This window comes from Centruroides vittatus, unplaced genomic scaffold (genome assembly GCF_030686945.1).
Source record: "Centruroides vittatus isolate TY-2023 unplaced genomic scaffold, ASM3068694v2 contig_964, whole genome shotgun sequence".
In the NCBI taxonomy this organism is placed as follows: domain Eukaryota; kingdom Metazoa; phylum Arthropoda; class Arachnida; order Scorpiones; family Buthidae; genus Centruroides; species Centruroides vittatus.
Window position 1 is genome coordinate 572,710 of NW_027122640.1, and position 17,452 is coordinate 590,161.

Below are 17,452 nucleotides of genomic sequence, written 5' to 3' on the forward strand. Positions count from 1 at the left end.
TCAATATGTTTAATCTTCATTTTTAAAATAGAATTTTCATGTTTAAATTTAAAATTAAGATCTTCTAAAGTTTTACAATTGTTACATTTGTTAAGAGATTCTTCTGATTTATCCTGTTTATTTACATCTAAACGTTTTTCTATCAAATTTTTTCTTCTTTTTTTTTAATAAACGATTCTTTCTTTCATTTGACTGCTTAATATTTTCATTTTCTATATTTCCTAAATTTACTGTCGGTAAAGAAGTTTTCTTTAGTTTAGGTCTTGCCAATAAACCTAATAATTGGGCTTTTAAATTTCTCTCAAAATCATTTTCTGTGAAATGATCAGAGCAAACATGAAAAAAATCAGGATTAAATTTATCTTTTACAATTATGGATCCATTTTCTCCTTATTATTGGATCTTTAGGAAATGTAAAATAACTAACTTTCCTGTTTAATAACTTTGTTTTACAATAGCTTTTATTACAAGTTGCAACAGCACATGTTGCTCTTGGCATCTAAAAAAAATAATAATAAAATTTAGGTATTTTTTTATTTTTCCAAATAAGTCTAATCAAGATATAATATTCTGAAGTGGTAAAAAGTAGTATTAACATTTCTTACATAAAAATTATTATACGAATAAATAACACTACAATAAATTTATACTAAATATATAAAACATTTTTATATTTTGCATTTCTATGCATTTTACGTAAATATGCATATTTTAAAAAGTTATATTAATTAATAATAAACAATATTTCTTTTTACACCTCGAGTTATCTTAAAAGTGTCACCATCCTGTTACGGGGCCAGCTTATTATTTGTAGTCGTCGTTTTATCGTGCAGATACTATTTTTATACATGCAGAAAACTATTCTTAGTATTTTAAAGTATTTTAGTAATAAATATATTTTATCCGCAACCATATTCTGTAATTTCTACAGAACGAAGAGTAAAGACAACAACAGATTATCAAACGGTTCTAGGAACAGATTTGTTACTTCCGTACAATTTTTATCGACATAATTATGTTTAATAATAGTAATAACGATAGATATGTTTACCTTCGAAGATTATGAGTCTAAAAACGCTGAACAAAGTAACCAAAATAGTGAAATTCCAAAATTTTCTTCCCTCGCTTACTGTGGTAGAACAGTCGCTCGACCACGGATCGACTAGGGATGACGTATATCCGGAATCTGGCAGGAAGTGGCTAAATCGGCTGTATGAGCTAACCTTATATTCTAGGACCTTGACCAAAACCGGCCCTGAGTCGTTCCAAGCGAGACTTTGTCGGCCTCCCATCCATCTTTCCTATGTGTTATGTGTTTGGCCAAGTTTGGTTAGATTTGTTGAAATCCGGTCGTATTAGAAATAATTGGCTATTAAGATCCTAAAACGCCTCGTGAACAAAATGGTGTCAATTTCTCACCGAAATAATATATTGTGTAATAGATATGGTACATTGCAGACCAACTAAAAACAATTTACGTGCAAGTGTCCTGCGTACAATAAGAAACTGTTTATATGGAAGTGTCGTAGTTTTTATACTTTCAACATCTGGTATATTAGATGTAAACGTACTCATTTTCCAGTATTTATTCACTAAAGATAATGACATTTAACTAGAATGCAAAAGTATTTTAATACTCGATTACGTGTAACAAGAGCAGTCATCGAACAAGCGTTTAAATTATTATGTATTTAATTTTTATTATTTAACAGACTGAAAAGTAACATTATAATCAAGAATTATAAATTTTCCATGAGCGCAGCCATTTTGATAAAACGAAGAAAGCATCTTCCGAGGCTGCTATAAATTACACTCAAACCCAGGCCTGGCCAACCTAAATTGTTTCGCGGGCCACTTTGATCACACGTAACATTACGGTGGGCCACAATTTAGGCAAACACGCTTTTAAAAAAGTAAAACAAATACAAAATGAATAATATTTTATTGTTATACCAAGAGTTCGTACTCGCACTTGCGCATTATAACAATGACACATGCAAATTTTCATTTATTTAATTGTTTTGGTATACACAACGGAAAACAAAAGTCGTAATAGATATATAATATCGCTCAGCGGGCCACACAATTTAACGTGACGGGCCGCAGATTGGCCAAGCCTGCTCAAACCGGACGTTTGCTTAACATGCAGCAACAATTTTCTGCAACGCTGCTGAATTTAGCAACGATCGGTATATTTTTGTCCACTAGAGGGCGAAAAAGAGTTTATGTTTGAAAGCTCTCTCTTCTCGTTTGGAAGCGTATAGAAGCGATAAGTTGGATCTATAAAACATATGTATATTTATTTTCCGTAGAATTTACTCATTTCATTATTTATTTTAAATGCATGGTCATTGTATATTGAAATCGATCGATATGTCTAAATAACTATAACCATTTTTTTTTTTGTTTTCAGTAATCAGAATGTCAGATGATGATAGTGAAGAGATACTTGTGGATGAAATTGGGAATTTAGATATTGATGGTAAAAATGTTGAAAGTGTGATGACAGAATCTGGTAAGATGCTTAGTAATATAAAAAATATATGTATATTTTAAAAAATTTAATATAAATCAATTTTCATATTTGCAAGGATCCGAAATGTTTGTTTTTCCTTAAATTTTATTAGAATTTTATATTGAAATTCTAAAAGATATAAGGATTAATCTTAAACATTTAAGATTAAGATAATTCATCAAAAGTCTGAGATTTGAAAATAAAGCAGAAGTAAATGATTTTTCAGATGCAAGAACCAGTGTTATGGACCATACAGTTGGTTTCAGTTTTGCCTAAGCCCACTAGTGGCTGAGTGTATAAAATCAATAAACACTGGTAGTTGATTCCAGGTTTAAACCTGACCCAACAGGCTGGCCATATCAGGCTTCTTCAGATGTTTAACACCTAAATAGGGACCAGTTTTTGATAGTCTTCCCGCGATTAGGATTATCAACTTTCAGAGTAATAAATTCCAAACACAATGTAAAAAACACTGACTTGAAACAAGTGATGAGCAAAAGAAAAACTACAAGCAAACATTTTTTTCCTTCCCTTGATGATTAATTCTGATTATGATGATGAGGAGGCAGTTAGGGCATTAGCCTACCACTCTCTGAACCCTGAATTAAATCTGGATAAGCAAACCCCAGAAATTTTTTCATGGCAGTCAGTTTCAAGTATGTTAGGCCCATTCCTTACCATTCTGTCATTCCTATTGTGGGCCTACCCAAACCCATGATGGGTATGTTCTCTTAGTATCTACAGGGTAGAAAACTCCCAAAAAATAGTGAAAGTACACCTATCCCTCGATTTACACGGAAGATAGGTTCCTGAGAAAAACGTGTAAATCGAATTTGTATCTTTTTGAATGTAAAACTGTGTAAATCGAAAAGTATGCAAAAAACACATAATTTCGTTGTTTATTAATTATGAATTTTTTTCAATTTTTTAAAGGTACATAAATCAAACAAAAATATTGAAAGGCAAAAAATAGATATATTCTTTTATTAATTAAATACAAAGTACAAAGGAACAAATAATAAAATCTGAAAGATTCATAAAAATGTAATGTAATTGTGTAATGTAATGTAAAAAATGTAATTAAAAATAATGTAATCGTTTGTTACTTATGAATATGAAAAATTAAAATTTTCTGGTTTAAAACTATGTGCAATGAATGCAACTTTGTGCATATGGGGGAGTACTCTATATCGGTTTATCGGTTACTATTTGACGGATTGAAATAAAACTGTCACCTAGTATCCTAAATGTCAACTATAACATATAATTAAGTTGGATTGGAATATAGATGTAGATTAGAGTTAAAAATTGTTCCTTTTGATCATAGCCAGTTTATTTTCTACATTTATTTTTTAAACCGTGTAAAAGCGAAAACGTGTAAAAGAAGTACTGTGTAAAACGAGGGATAGGTGTATTGAAAAAATTCAGATTACAGTTAGGGATGCCAACTTCTTATGACAAAGGGACAAGTAGGGATCTCTTGATACTGCTGATACCGTGTCGACACTTTCCTTTGATACTGAGTACTTTTTGCACTCGATACTTTTGGTCCGATACCAATATCAATACCTTACTTTGGGTATCGGATCTGGTATCATTACATTTTCACAGACAGGTAAGGTCTGGCCGAAACTGAATTTTGCAGCCGAATCAGGAACCAAAATGGAATTTAACACTATTTTCAGTTATATTCAGCTATATTCAGTTAAGTTAAACTTGTATAGAAAGTATTAATGACCAAAAACCAATGAATGTATTACATCAAATTTTATTTCCAGAATCTGTATGAGTTTAGAGTTCAGATTACTATTTATAAATAAATATTTAGTTAAACATTATGCAGTTCTTTTGTTTGTTAATCAAATTGGACTTTCAGTGATGTTTAAAATGAGCTACAATTTATATATCTATCTATCTATCGCCTTCTCAGCACTGTTTAAATCAGTGTTTCCCAAAGTGGGGCGTACGCCCCACAGGGGGGCAATTTGCTGGTTGGAGGGGGCAATTTGAAAATTGACATGACATAATTTACCCCCTTAATAATAATATTAATAATAATAATACCCCCTTAATAATTTTTAAGATGGTATCAAAATTGAAACTATGTTATTAGAGTCCGCAAGTACAGTAGAGACTTGTAAATCGGAACCCTGGTAATAGGAATCGCCGGTAATCGGCAGGATTTTCAGTCGGACTGTGTCGTGCTGAATCGAACGTTTTTGATACTAAATTTACTTCTAAAGTATAAATTTCATGTTTTTATATTCTTCAATATATTTATTTTGTTTGTACAAAATGCAGAAATAATTTTTAACGATACGATAACCTCGATTATTATTATAAAAATTTTCGTTAGGGTTAAAATCGACGAAAATTCAACACGAAGCGACACGCAACGGAGAAAAATTTGAACATCTGACAGGTTAATATATTTTTTCATACATAAACTGTAATCGGAACAAATCCCTAATCTGAACAACCCCAGTTCCCAATTGATTCCGATTTTCGGTTCACTACTGTAACTTTTCAGCTTTTCCCTTTGCTGTATCTCTTGTCGCAGAAATCTTGTATCTTTTAAAGTCGCTAAGTAACAACGTTTTTGCAAAATTTTTCTAAGAATTTAACTCTTTTATTTTTAACACCTATATGTCGTAATATTTTTAATTGTCATTTATATGATTAAATGAATTTATTGATACATGTTGTATAATATAATTTTTACGTATTGAATAATTTTTGTTTATTTTTTAAACATTTAAACTTTAAAAACTTATATAAAAAGTTAAAACTATTGATAATATTTATAAACTAATAAATTGTGCTATTTTTGTTAGTTTGAATATCTCTAATAGGAGTGTCTTTGATAAAGGAGTCCATAAGAATTTAATTCCCGCAATCTAATCTTCTGGAATCTTCAGGGCTTGCTTTTATCCCTAGTATTACTTGCGGCAAGATGTATATCTACACAAAAACAATTTTTTCTTAATTTACGTTTACTCTGCCATATTGAATTATTTTTACAAAATTTTATTTTTTTAGCCCATAAAAAATGAGTGGAACAACAAAAAAGAAAGTTCGTCAATATTCAGAGGAATATCTGAAATATGGATTCATACCAGCAGTTAATGATGAGAGGATGCCGTTTTGCTTGATATGCCAGCAATGTTTGACAAACGAATCTATGAAATTGGGTCGGCTTGAAGCACATTTGAAGGCCAAACACAAGGACTATATTAATTCAGATTTAAGTTTCTTCAAAACATTGAAGGAAAAGTTCGAGAAAAGGACGACAATTACTTCAATATTCACGTCTAGAAATGTAACAAATAGTCGTATCCAAGAGGCTAGTTAACAAATCTCTTTGTTAATTGCTAAATCAGGGAAGAGCCACACAATAGGGGAGAATCTAATAAAGCCCTCTATTTCTGCTTTTATGAAAACCGTTTTAGAAAAAAATGACGAGGATGTAGTAGCAATGCCTCTTAGTAAAAATACTGTCAGCCGAAGGATCGACGAGATGGGCGATGACATTGAAAAACAACTTGTTTTGAAACTAAAAACCAGAAATTTTTCTGTGCAAATGGACGAGTCAACTCTAAGAGACAGTGAAGCCGTTCTTATCACTTATGTTAGATATATTGAACGTGGACAGTTTGCAGAAGAAATGCTATTTTGTAAACAATTAGAAAGCACTACCAAATCGAGAGACATTTACAACATATTCAAATGCTACTTGGATGACAATGAGATCCCCATGAAGAATGTTATTTCGTGTGCTGCTGCAGATGGTGTCCCCAATATGATGGGCAAGAAAAATGGTTGTTTACAATTGATGAAAGCTGATAATCCAGAAATGACCCTTATTCACTGCGTTATTCATAAAGAAAACTTGGTGGCTAAAAACATGTCTCCTATCCTCCATGAAACACTAAATGCAGTTATCAAATGCATTAACTCGATAAAAGCCAGCGCTAAAACCGAGCGCTTATTTAAGCTATTTTGTGAGGAGCAAAATGAAGACCATGTACAATTGTTACTACACACTGAAGTAAGGTGGCTATCAAAAGGAAATTGTTTGAAACGATTTATTGAGTTGTTTGATTCGCTTAAAAAGTTTTTAATTGATAAGCCTGAAATGACGTTCTTATTGACAACAAATGGCAAAGCATATGTAAGTTACTAAGCCGATATTTTTGAGAAGCTAAATATATTGAACAAGCAACTACAAGGACCAAGCAAAACACTGGTCGATGCCAAAGCAAAAATATTTGGTTTTGTTAAGAATCTAGAATTAAGTCAGAAACACTTAAGTAACAGAAATTTTGAACAGTTTCATTGGCTCAACAAGTGTAATGTTTCTGACTCTGCAATACTTGAAATTGTTAATCATTTAAAAATTTTAATTACGGATTTTAAAGAGAGATTTGCTGATTTAAAAGAAATGAATTTTCCGACATGGATGGTGCAACCAGTTTTGGTGGATTTAGCTGATATATCCAATCTGCAATATCAAGAAGAACTCGCGGAGTTGCAAAGTGACGAATCTGTAATAACTCTATTTAATATTAAAGGTGCGATGGCATGGCTTTGCGATGAAACAGAAGCCAAATACCCCAATACCACAAAATGTGCAAGAAAACTCTTATTACCGTTTCCATCTTCATATCTAGCTGAATGTGGCTTTAGTGCTGTGAGTAATTTGTTGACTAAAAAAAGAAATCGTCTGGATATAACACAACGTGGAGATTTGAGACTTAAGCCAACTAAGCTTGAGCCAGATATAAAATCGCTGTGTAAAAAGCATCAAGCCCACAAATCACATTAAATTAAGTTTTAAAAATATCTTATTTTTATTTATTAAAAGTACGTTTCTTTGTTTTGACAACAGTCGTAAGAAACCGCTTTCAAAATTATCATTCATATTACTAAAAAGAACAAAAATAAATTTTTAACTAAAATTATTATATGGGGGGACATGATGATTTTAGAAATGTTAAAGTGGGGCGTGGCCTAAAAAAGTTTGGGAAACACTGGTTTAAATCAATTAATAAATAAACACACCTGATTTATATTCGCTGAGCTTATTGTTTTATTCTGAACGTTTTCAGCTTACTATAATAGGCCATCTTCAGGCTTTACATTTCTTGTTTGAAATGGTAACTTTAACTAAGGTTACAATACAGTCAAACCTGTTTTTATGTAGTCTTTTTTTGTGCGGTATAGTTGGCGACTAGTCTCGTGCGTTTTGTCATCTCTCACGTTGACTTATTGTAGCTAAATAAACTTATTATAGCATAAATGAACTTATTATAGTAATATTATTGTATGAATATGCGAAAAATGAAATAATTTATTTTTTAAGTCAACAAAACACCACCTGGACAAAAATATGTAAAACAGACAATAGACAAGACGATGTAGTCAAGTGCTGACATCTGTTGTCAATAAATTCTACGTCTGTTTTAATTATGTTAATTAAACCTTCAAAGTGCTTTCACATTCCTGGATCATTAAGATAAGATTCATTTCAAAGTGTAAATTGAAGGTAAATGTACTGTATTATTTTTTCTATTTAGATATAAAGTTTTAGAATTTTTATTTTATGTTTAGACATAATCCCTGAAAATGAATAAGGGCAAAAACAAAGTGAAGAGGAAGGTAATTTCCTTAGAGACTAAGACTACGATTTTAAAACGAGTTATTTTCTATGTGAGACTTTTTTATGTGGTCCCTATCCACCACATAAAAACAGGTTTGACTGTATTATACATGAAATAAATACAAGTGATTAGAGCAGGAATAACTATTAGGCTATAACTTGACCAATTAATTATAGTGTAGAAATTATGTAATTTGGAGTTAAGGTAGGTGATTATGGCTCCATCTGGTATTAAATTTAATAATTAGCCTGACAATTAATCTGGCTCAATCATTTGATTATTGGTATAATTTTGGCTTGGTTTTCTATGTATATTAAAAATAAGTTTATCAGAACTGTAGAGTTTGAGCTAGCAAAATATGCCCTTGAAACCATTTTGACTTATAAACACACAAAGTGCATTGAGTTATGACAGTTGTATTGGAACAAAAATAAGATTTGAATTAACAAAATTTGATATATTAAGTGACAATTGTACACACACAGCCGTTATAGTTACATAAACAGAACTAACATCAAGGTATGATTTTACATGAAAATACATAAGGTTCTGATAATCACTTACAAATAAATCTTTTGAACAATCTAATGTTAAAAATTAATTAAAGCTTAAACTCTTTTGAAGAATCTTATAATTTTAATTCTTAATATTAGGTGATCCTGAGAAAGATGTTCTACAAGCTGCAGAAAATAATGAAGTGGAGGTGTTAAGAGCTTTGCTGGAAAGTGATCCAAATCTGGTTAATGTTAAAGATGAAGATTCATATACTCCTTTACATAGAGCTTGTTATAATAATAATGTAGAAGTTATAAGGGTAATTTTTTAATATTTTAAAATATATAGGTATCCTTTGTATAACACAGTAGTTATGTTCTGAAAAAGTACTGTTATGTGAATCCATGCTATATGAAACAAAGGACTAGTGCAAAACATAGTCAGGTTCCAGAAGTTAACAAAAGTATACTCTTATTTCTCTTAGTAATGAAAAAGATGATCATTAAAGCAATCAATAACTTATTTCCTATCAATAATTAACTAACAATCACAATTAAAAGTACTGTATAATGTGTTAATATTAATTTTAGTTAAGCAAGGGCATTTTCTTTTTACAAAGTATCCTAATCTTCTGAGCTTTTTTGTTGATCTTGATCAGAAAATCAGCAACGTCTTCATTTTAAAAATTTTTATCATAAAATTTTTTTATGTATGACAAAATAAAAATATCTTTATTAATTGAAAATTTGTTCTAGCAGTTCATGTTTGTTCAATTGAGGACTGAGCAATTTAGTTTCCAGAATTTGTGTTTGAATATTGAGTTGTTTGAGTACCAAGATGCTGCTGTATTTTATTCGTTTGTTATTTTTATGAATGATTACTTACCTAGAGTTAAAAAAATATATATTTAAATAAACTTTTCTAAATATGAAGATTAATGTGTGAAAACAAAACACAATGAGTCTTAAGGGCTAAAGTCTGAAAGCAACAACGATACCCAGTTGATAAGAAAGCTAGGACAAGGAAGAAACAAATTGCACTGTCATTTTTCATTAAAGTAAACCTGACAAAAGGCACAAAGCAAATTGAAAATTTCAATATTTAAAATCCATGAGTAACTTTCAGACATCATGCATGCATGTTTACTTGAATAAAAATAAATATAGACTAACAGAGTTTGTACTTAAAAGTTGTGAAGTTTTGTACAGAGGATTTCTCAAATTCTCAAACCGTGTTAGAGCGAAACTGGAAACCATGTTGTACAGAGATAACCCCAATTTTCAAACCATGTTGTACAAGGGATACCTGTATATTTTTTCTTATAAATTCTAGATTGTAAGTTTGATAATTAATTAGCTAAATTATGTGTTAATCATTATTAAATTGGTTTTAATTGAACATTATCTTTTTGACTTCCTAATTCAATAAATCAGTAACCAACATCCAGGGATGCAGAATATTTTCAGGACCAAAAATTCCCCAAAACTACACAAAATTTCCCCGAAAATTATTACACATTAGCATGCAAAATGAAACAATATTTTATGAGCAAATTAATATGTATTAGAAGAAAAAAAACATTACAAAGTTTTAGGAGTCAAAACTTTATTGGAAAAATGTCTTTTCAAGGTTAGTATGTCCCATCATCAATCCCAAATACAGGTGTTTCCCTACTTACAAACTCAAACTTTCAGACTTGTGAACAATTTGACCATACACCAAATTTTAATATGTAACAACTGTATAACAACTGAAGAGGGATGATATGAGTCCAAAATGCATTTTGTTAAAGGTACTTAAAAAGAATAAAAAAAAGGAAGTTATAACATACAAAAGTCATTGTGATAAGTTTGGGGAAAAAACAGCACTATTTAGGTTGCTGAAATAATAATTTAATTTGACCATATATTTAAAATCTCATGCAATTTTGAAGTTCTCTTGTTGCTTATGGGGTGATGTTAAAGTCAATTTTTGACCAATAATAAAGAATTAATGTGGGCTTTCTTTTGCATATCATTTTTTGTTTTTGTGCAAATTCAGAGGTTCCATTTGCTGTTCATGAAGTAGTGTTGAGATTGGTACATTGGAGTAATGACATTTTTTGCCAGTATTTGTAATTTTTTGTAAACTTTTATGATTAGTGCTTCAAAAATATGTGTAATAGTAAATCTAGCAGTGGAGATAAATGCAAGAAGTGTCATTTTATTATTATTGTAACTAAGCTGGACATTATAAAACTAAGTGTGTTAGGTGAAAAAAAATGTTTGAAACACTTGTTTACTTGCTCACTACTGCAAGTAAACAAGTGTAATTCTGTGTTCTATTAAGTGCATTGAAGAATCAAACACTAATAATAAGTGCTTATTCTATGTAAAAACGTAATTTGTGAGTTAGTTTTTGACTTACGACAAAACCTGGGGAACCTAACCTGTTTGTAAATAGAGGAGTATTAGAAAAAAGGAAATTTGAACAAGAACATATAGTATTTTCGTTGAACATCTTCAGGAAGTTCAAATATGTGAACAATTTTAAATAAATCAGAACTTTTTGATTTAAATAACTGTGTAAAATGAATAGTTTTAACATGTAAACATCAAGTATACAAACTAAATGATTAACACAGTGATAAAAGCAATGAAAGAATAAAATACTATAAAATACAGAAAAAGAAACTAAAAAACAAATAGATTATGACAGTTTTGAAATGTTTGTCTAAAGTATCCTTATCGTTTTTATCTCTTATCAAAGTCCAGACAGGATGGTAGTATTTTTTATTTATTTATTTTTGATGACTTAAAAACTCAGTTAAGTTCATTACGGAGAAGCATTTATGTCTGAAAACACAAGTGAAGTGATGAAAGCAACCATACCCACATCTAATTTATTGCTTCCTCTCGATTTATTTAGCAAAAACCATAATATGGACCGTTTATTTTGAAAGTGGTGTAAGTCCATTTTTGGAAAAAAATTGAGAAATCACATAATATACATATAATTTAGTGTGAACTTTTTATTTATAAACAATTCACACTTATTATTTTAAAATAACCATAAGCTTTGATCAATTAAAAATTCATCAGTAAATTGCATTGCATAACCATTGATTATGAGGTGGTGTAAGTCCATTTTCTGCAGTCTAAGCACTTCGGCTTTCCATAAATTACATGTGCATTTTTCTTGAAACTTTTACTCCCTTCTCTTGTCCCAGTTTTTCCAAGTTTTTGTAACTTCTTCCCCTCTTTTGATGTCCAACATAACTCAACCCCCATTAAAACCTTCATCACTTTATGAATGATAGATACCATAAGTAGAAATGAAACATACAAGAAACTTTGAAATATATATAATAAAATGCTTAAACTCTATAAAATATAATGAAATAAATGGATATCCACTAATGCTCAACCATTCTTGTCTGACTTGTCTTAAGGAAAGGGATTAACCCCCTCCCTCCCTTCCAGTGGAGATCATTTATGGACAGCCCCTTATAACTGAGGAGGAAAACTGAATTTTACCCATAAATGTACAATTTGATAGAATGGAAAAAAAAATCCATGTAATGAACCTAAATGAAAAGTAGTGTCTAATGGTAGCTCATAATAATGATAAACTTATCATAAAATAGTTTAACAATAAGTAAATATTTTTAATGTTCAGAATAAACAACACAATTTTATTTCTTGTTATCATATATAAACAAAATCAGAATAAAACACAATGTGTTTCAAGTGAAATTAAGTTTTACATAATAGAAATTTAATGAGTTTTACTGTTCAATAATTTTGAAAGTGGTGTAAGTCCATTTATGGCCCAGAAAGAATATATTAGTTTAGTTAAATTCACATAGAAGTCTTTATGCAATTAACTTACATATTTCTAAAGTCATAGAAACATTATCAAACTTAGTACACTTTATTTATATTTTTGAATCAACTACAATGCAAACGTTTAAATATCTCAAAAGAAGAAAAAATGGACTTGCACCACTTTTAAAATAAACGGTCCATATAGTCAATATGTCCAGTTCTTCAGCTATTTTCAAAGGGAAAAATCTTGTATCTGTTGGAATAATCTCTGCTTCCTTCCAACAGGAAGTTGACTGTTGGTTGGTTGATTAAAAATATATACACTTGTGAGCACTATGTTGGCCTCTTTATTCCTAGACTTATTAAACTATCACTGGACACAAGATCAGCCTTAGAAAATCACTTTATTTTCCCAAAATGCATGCATTTGGGATTTTCTAAGGCTGATCTTGTGTCCAGTGATAGTTTAATAAGTCTAGGAATAAAGAGGCCAACATAGTGCTCACAAGTATACATCAAGACTAGACAAGAAGCATATTATAGGATTAAAAATGTGTTTGGCCAGAGCTGTCATTACCTGTCCTTTCCTCAAATCTTCTTGGCATTCTTTCAGCAAATCCTTCCTATGTAATATAGATCATGTTTCTGCCATCTTTGACCAGAACCTTGTATATCTCACTTTGGTGTTCTTTAGAAAAAGACTGTTATTCTTTATGATGTAGTAGGTAGCTGATATTGATATGTTGACCTTTTTAATTCTGAATTGTTTAGATAGGACTCTAGCTGCCTATACTCCTGTAATGTTGAGTTTAACTGTCCAGTTGTCTCCAGCACATGTGTTCTCTGTAGTATGGAAAAGCTAGTCCCTTGCATTATTGGACAGGTTGCAGATGAGCCAATGGGGAAAGCCACAAATCTCTGCTGTTTGATGATTCTTCTGATTTTGGCATTCAGAGTGTCTGACTGCTGTGATCTAGTGTTTCTGTCTTTATGTATCTGCTGTGTAACTTGTTACTTGATATGTTAAAGTGTTGTTTGCAGAAAAAGATTGTCATGTGTAATTGTTCTTTTCTGGTCAACAACCATTTGTTCTGTTACAGCAGGGTTCACCAAAGTGATCGATATTGACCCCTGGGGGTCAATATAACATTATTGGGGTGTCAATTGAAAAATTGAAACTAAAAATCACAAATATAACTACACACATTATTATGTTTTTGAATATTGTTTCAATGAATTTAATAGTACAGCTATCTGTCAATGTGTAAAATGGCTATGGATCAAGTCACACAGGACAAACAGAAATTGCTGAGTCCATGCTCTGGGTTTACTTACATACTACATGTCAGTCATCTGCAGCATTCAGCTTGCATTTGATTTGCAGTACACTGATATTATTAGCACCTGTACAGCCATTCTTAAGCCACTGTTTGTTTAATTTTAGTATTTCACATATATACAATAAATGTAAAATTAAAAGAAATTACCTTCTACACAATAAATGGATGAAACTACTATGCACAATCAACAAAACCTGATCCAGTTATTGTGTAGAACAGGGATAGGCAACCTTTTTCTATGTAAGGGCCACATTTTAAAACTTTTCATCTGATGTGGGCTGCATACAAGAGAAAAGTGGGAAAAAATGCTGGTAAATTACAATTATTTATTCATATATAATTATGAATTAGCATATGCATACTTAATTTAGCTTCTGGAACTGATGTAAACATAATATATCAGAAATATTTAGTTAAATATTAGTCACTGCCAGTTTTAAATTAGTTTCAATGTGTCTGTTAGCCACTTTCTTGTTTTAAGTTTTACTAGGTTCATTGTGGAAAAACTATTCACATACATAAGTTGTAGAAATAATGTTTGAATTTTTGCTGCGTACTTCCTTAAGCTGGAAAATTGATATAATTATTCATATTTTATGTGACATGGGCCGCTGTTTGCCCATCCCGGGTGTAGAAGATGCATGCTACATCAGCTAAATTATACAAAAGTCTGGATTGAAGCTTGCTGATTTAAAAAGCTGGATTAAGCAATTTTTCTAAACATTAAATCAATTTGTGGTTTTGTTATAAGATATTTTTATATATTATGATGATTTTATCTGTGGGATATATCCTGGGATTTAATTGTTTATTCCAAATTCCAAGTAGTATTCTTTTAGATAATTAGAGTAAGTTATTGTATCAATATTTACTAAGTAATAAATACTACTAATGCAAACTTGATGCAATCTCTGCAGGATTAAAATTTTTAACTATTCTAAAATTTTATTTGCTTATTCTTTTATACAATGTTTAGAAAAATCACTTATCTAGCTTTTTAAATCTCTATTATAAACATATTTTTTATATTTAATATATCTCCCATAACAAAGTTTGATACAATTAAATCCTGTAATTAAATTTACAAATTGAACTAATCTAAGTCACTATCAATCTGTTACTAATTTTTTACATTCTTATTAAAATTTAAAATAAATTTTGTTCTGAACCTCTATTTTTCACATTTTGCTTTTGTTCATACATAGTTGAAAAAGTTTACAAATGTATAAAAAAGGATCTAATACATCACCAAACGATCATCTAAATATTGGGCTATAATATGGCTACATTAAATGATTGGTACAATATTATAGCCCGATATTTAGGTGATCATTTGGTGATGTATTTTATACTCATCGGGCTTTGCGATGTTATTATTTATAAAAAAGGATCTCTCTGAATTTTCAAAGAGGTCTTTTTTAGTAAGTTAGTAAAAGAAAACAAACACAAAAAAGTTTACAAAGGGTCATGTAAACTTTATTTCATTTATTAAATGGTAAAAAAATCTATTTCTATATTTGTTCTCATTTTTAGCATTAAATGCCAATGATCCAAGTAGTATAATTCCTTAACATATATAAAAACAATAATTCTGGGAAATCCCAGAATCACAGGATAAAGACATATTTCATCCTGTAATCCCAAGATTGATAAAATAACTCAAAACAATCCTTAATATGTCATTTTCCCAAGCAAAGCCATCCTTGCTAATTCCATCTAATTATTATTTCCATTAAAGCAATGAAGCTATTAAGAAAATATACTTCTTTCTATACATTATTCATTTTTAACTGTTTTCTATTATATGAGTTGTATTCCCAGGTAACATGTCTTCTTAATATAATAGTCAAATCTTAAACATATCTTCAATTAATTTCTTCAGATTGAGTCATGCAGTGTATATTGTGGTATATGCTGATTAGTTTAAATTAATATACTTGAATGGACACGGTAAAGATTTACACATTAACTTATTAAAAATCAAAAATATATTTGCTTGTTATGGCTCATTGTTATATTCATATACAGTAGAACATCGATTATCCAACCCCCGATTAACCGACTTATCGGTTAACCGATCGCATTCTAGTCGGCAAATTCAAATGTCCGCTAGTGATGTGGCGCTACAATATTTAGTTATGTCTTGGCTACTTTAATATTATTTTTGTTAAATTTTTGCATGTTTTAGCTGGCAGCACTGGACTGACTCGACCATGAAAGGGAGGCTAGTATTTAAACTAGGCCTAATACACTATACTAATAATGTATTTTTTCATACTTTTCGGTTATTCGACCAACCCGTCCCCAATTAAGTCGGATAATCGATGCTCTACTGTGTTGTGTTTGATGATGAATCCTGCTGTATATCCAAACATGTAAGAGCATACTCTTATTAGTGAAAATAATTTGTTTTTGCATTCTTGAAACTCAAGCATACATCACATATAATATGCTCTTATGTGTACAGTTTGTTTTGATTTATTAAGAGCATTTCACTACTGTTCAGTGACATTATTAAAAATAAAAAGCCAAAATGAAAAAATACTTCTGATACTATAAGAGATTTTAGATACTTGCAGAATATAGTCCCTTATAAAAGCATGCTCATATACTTTGATGTACTGTACAGTACTGTACATGTAGAGAAATATGGTACTTTTAATTTTTAAAGTACATACTCAACTTTGTATTTTTTATTTAAATTTTGTCTGCTAAACACTTGTGACAATTTACAGATAAACTATTATTTTATTTCTTACTCTTTTTTTGTTCTTAAAACACAACCCTTTTTTATGTTAATTTATAATTTTTGAAAATAGCTAAAATGTTTATTGATTAATGATTAATTTCTTATATCACAGATTCTTCTTTCATACAAAGCAAACATAGCAGCAAAGACAGAAGACAACTGGGAACCATTACATTGTGCATGCAAGTGGGACAGCGTTGAAGCCACCTCGGTTCTCCTCCAAAATGGTGCAAATGTAAATGCCATTTCCAAAGGCGGCCAGACTCCTTTACATCTGGCTGCTTCAAATAATGGAGGCAGGCGTACATTGGAACTATTGTTGTGGCATCCTTACATAGATGCTACCATAAAAAATGAAGCAGGCGAGACAGCTTATGAGATAGCTTATCGGAGTGGGCCTTTCTCTAAATTATTTGAAATTTTAGATGAATCTATCAATGTCTACTAGTATTTATTTCCATTAAGATGTTAGAAATTACATTTATTTATTTAAAACATAAATTTCTTTAAACACTGAGCAAAATTTGATTCTGAAAATTACCAAAATAGGCAGCAATTCTAATGATGTCAATGCTCAAACTGCTCAAAAAATATCAAAATAAGAGCTACAAACTTAAGCTGTATATTGTAAAAGGTGTACTAAATAAGACTTCACAATGTTTTTATAAATTATAGCTTGTACATATTACATGTTTTCTTTTTAATTTTTATTAAATAAGATATGCATATACGTACATATTAAATTATATCTGCAATTTTACAATAAATGTTCTGCAAATGATTTGTTGTTTGATTATTCAAAATTTTTCATATTTGCTTTGTTTAATGTTATCAATACTTTAAAGCTCATTCATTAGTTTCAGAATATTGTAGTATTTCACTGTGTA

General features: G+C 30.2%; 1 protein-coding gene across 3 annotated transcripts; it reads left to right on the forward strand.

The window, feature by feature from the left end:
• The first annotated feature begins 2,152 nt into the window (after window positions 1–2,152).
• On the forward strand, window positions 2,153–17,346 carry LOC136985407 (ankyrin repeat domain-containing protein 49-like). 3 transcript variants are annotated; one of them, XM_067282684.1, is made up of 4 exons: window positions 2,153–2,273; window positions 2,414–2,515; window positions 8,829–8,989; window positions 16,678–17,346. In XM_067282684.1, the coding sequence occupies exons 2-4, from the start codon at window positions 2,422–2,424 to the stop codon at window positions 17,011–17,013; spliced, it is 591 nt and encodes a 196-aa protein (XP_067138785.1). In that variant the 5' UTR covers window positions 2,153–2,273; window positions 2,414–2,421; the 3' UTR covers window positions 17,014–17,346. The 3 variants fall into 3 exon arrangements, with proteins under 3 accessions (XP_067138785.1, XP_067138783.1, XP_067138784.1); XM_067282682.1 differs by having other exon boundaries at window positions 2,195–2,293; XM_067282683.1 differs by lacking the exon at window positions 2,153–2,273 and having other exon boundaries at window positions 2,355–2,515.
• The last annotated feature ends 106 nt before the right edge of the window (window positions 17,347–17,452 follow it).

Excerpts from the sequence above, each read along its gene's own strand:
- LOC136985407 (XM_067282684.1), top strand. The coding sequence starts at position 2,422 with ATGTCAGATGATGATAGTGAAGAGATACTTGTGGATGAAATTGGGAAT. Across the intron at positions 2,516-8,828 it reads AAGTGTGATGACAGAATCTG|GTGATCCTGAGAAAGATGTT; the intron begins GTAAGATGCTTA and ends TCTTAATATTAG. Across the intron at positions 8,990-16,677 it reads ATAATGTAGAAGTTATAAGG|ATTCTTCTTTCATACAAAGC; the intron begins GTAATTTTTTAA and ends CTTATATCACAG.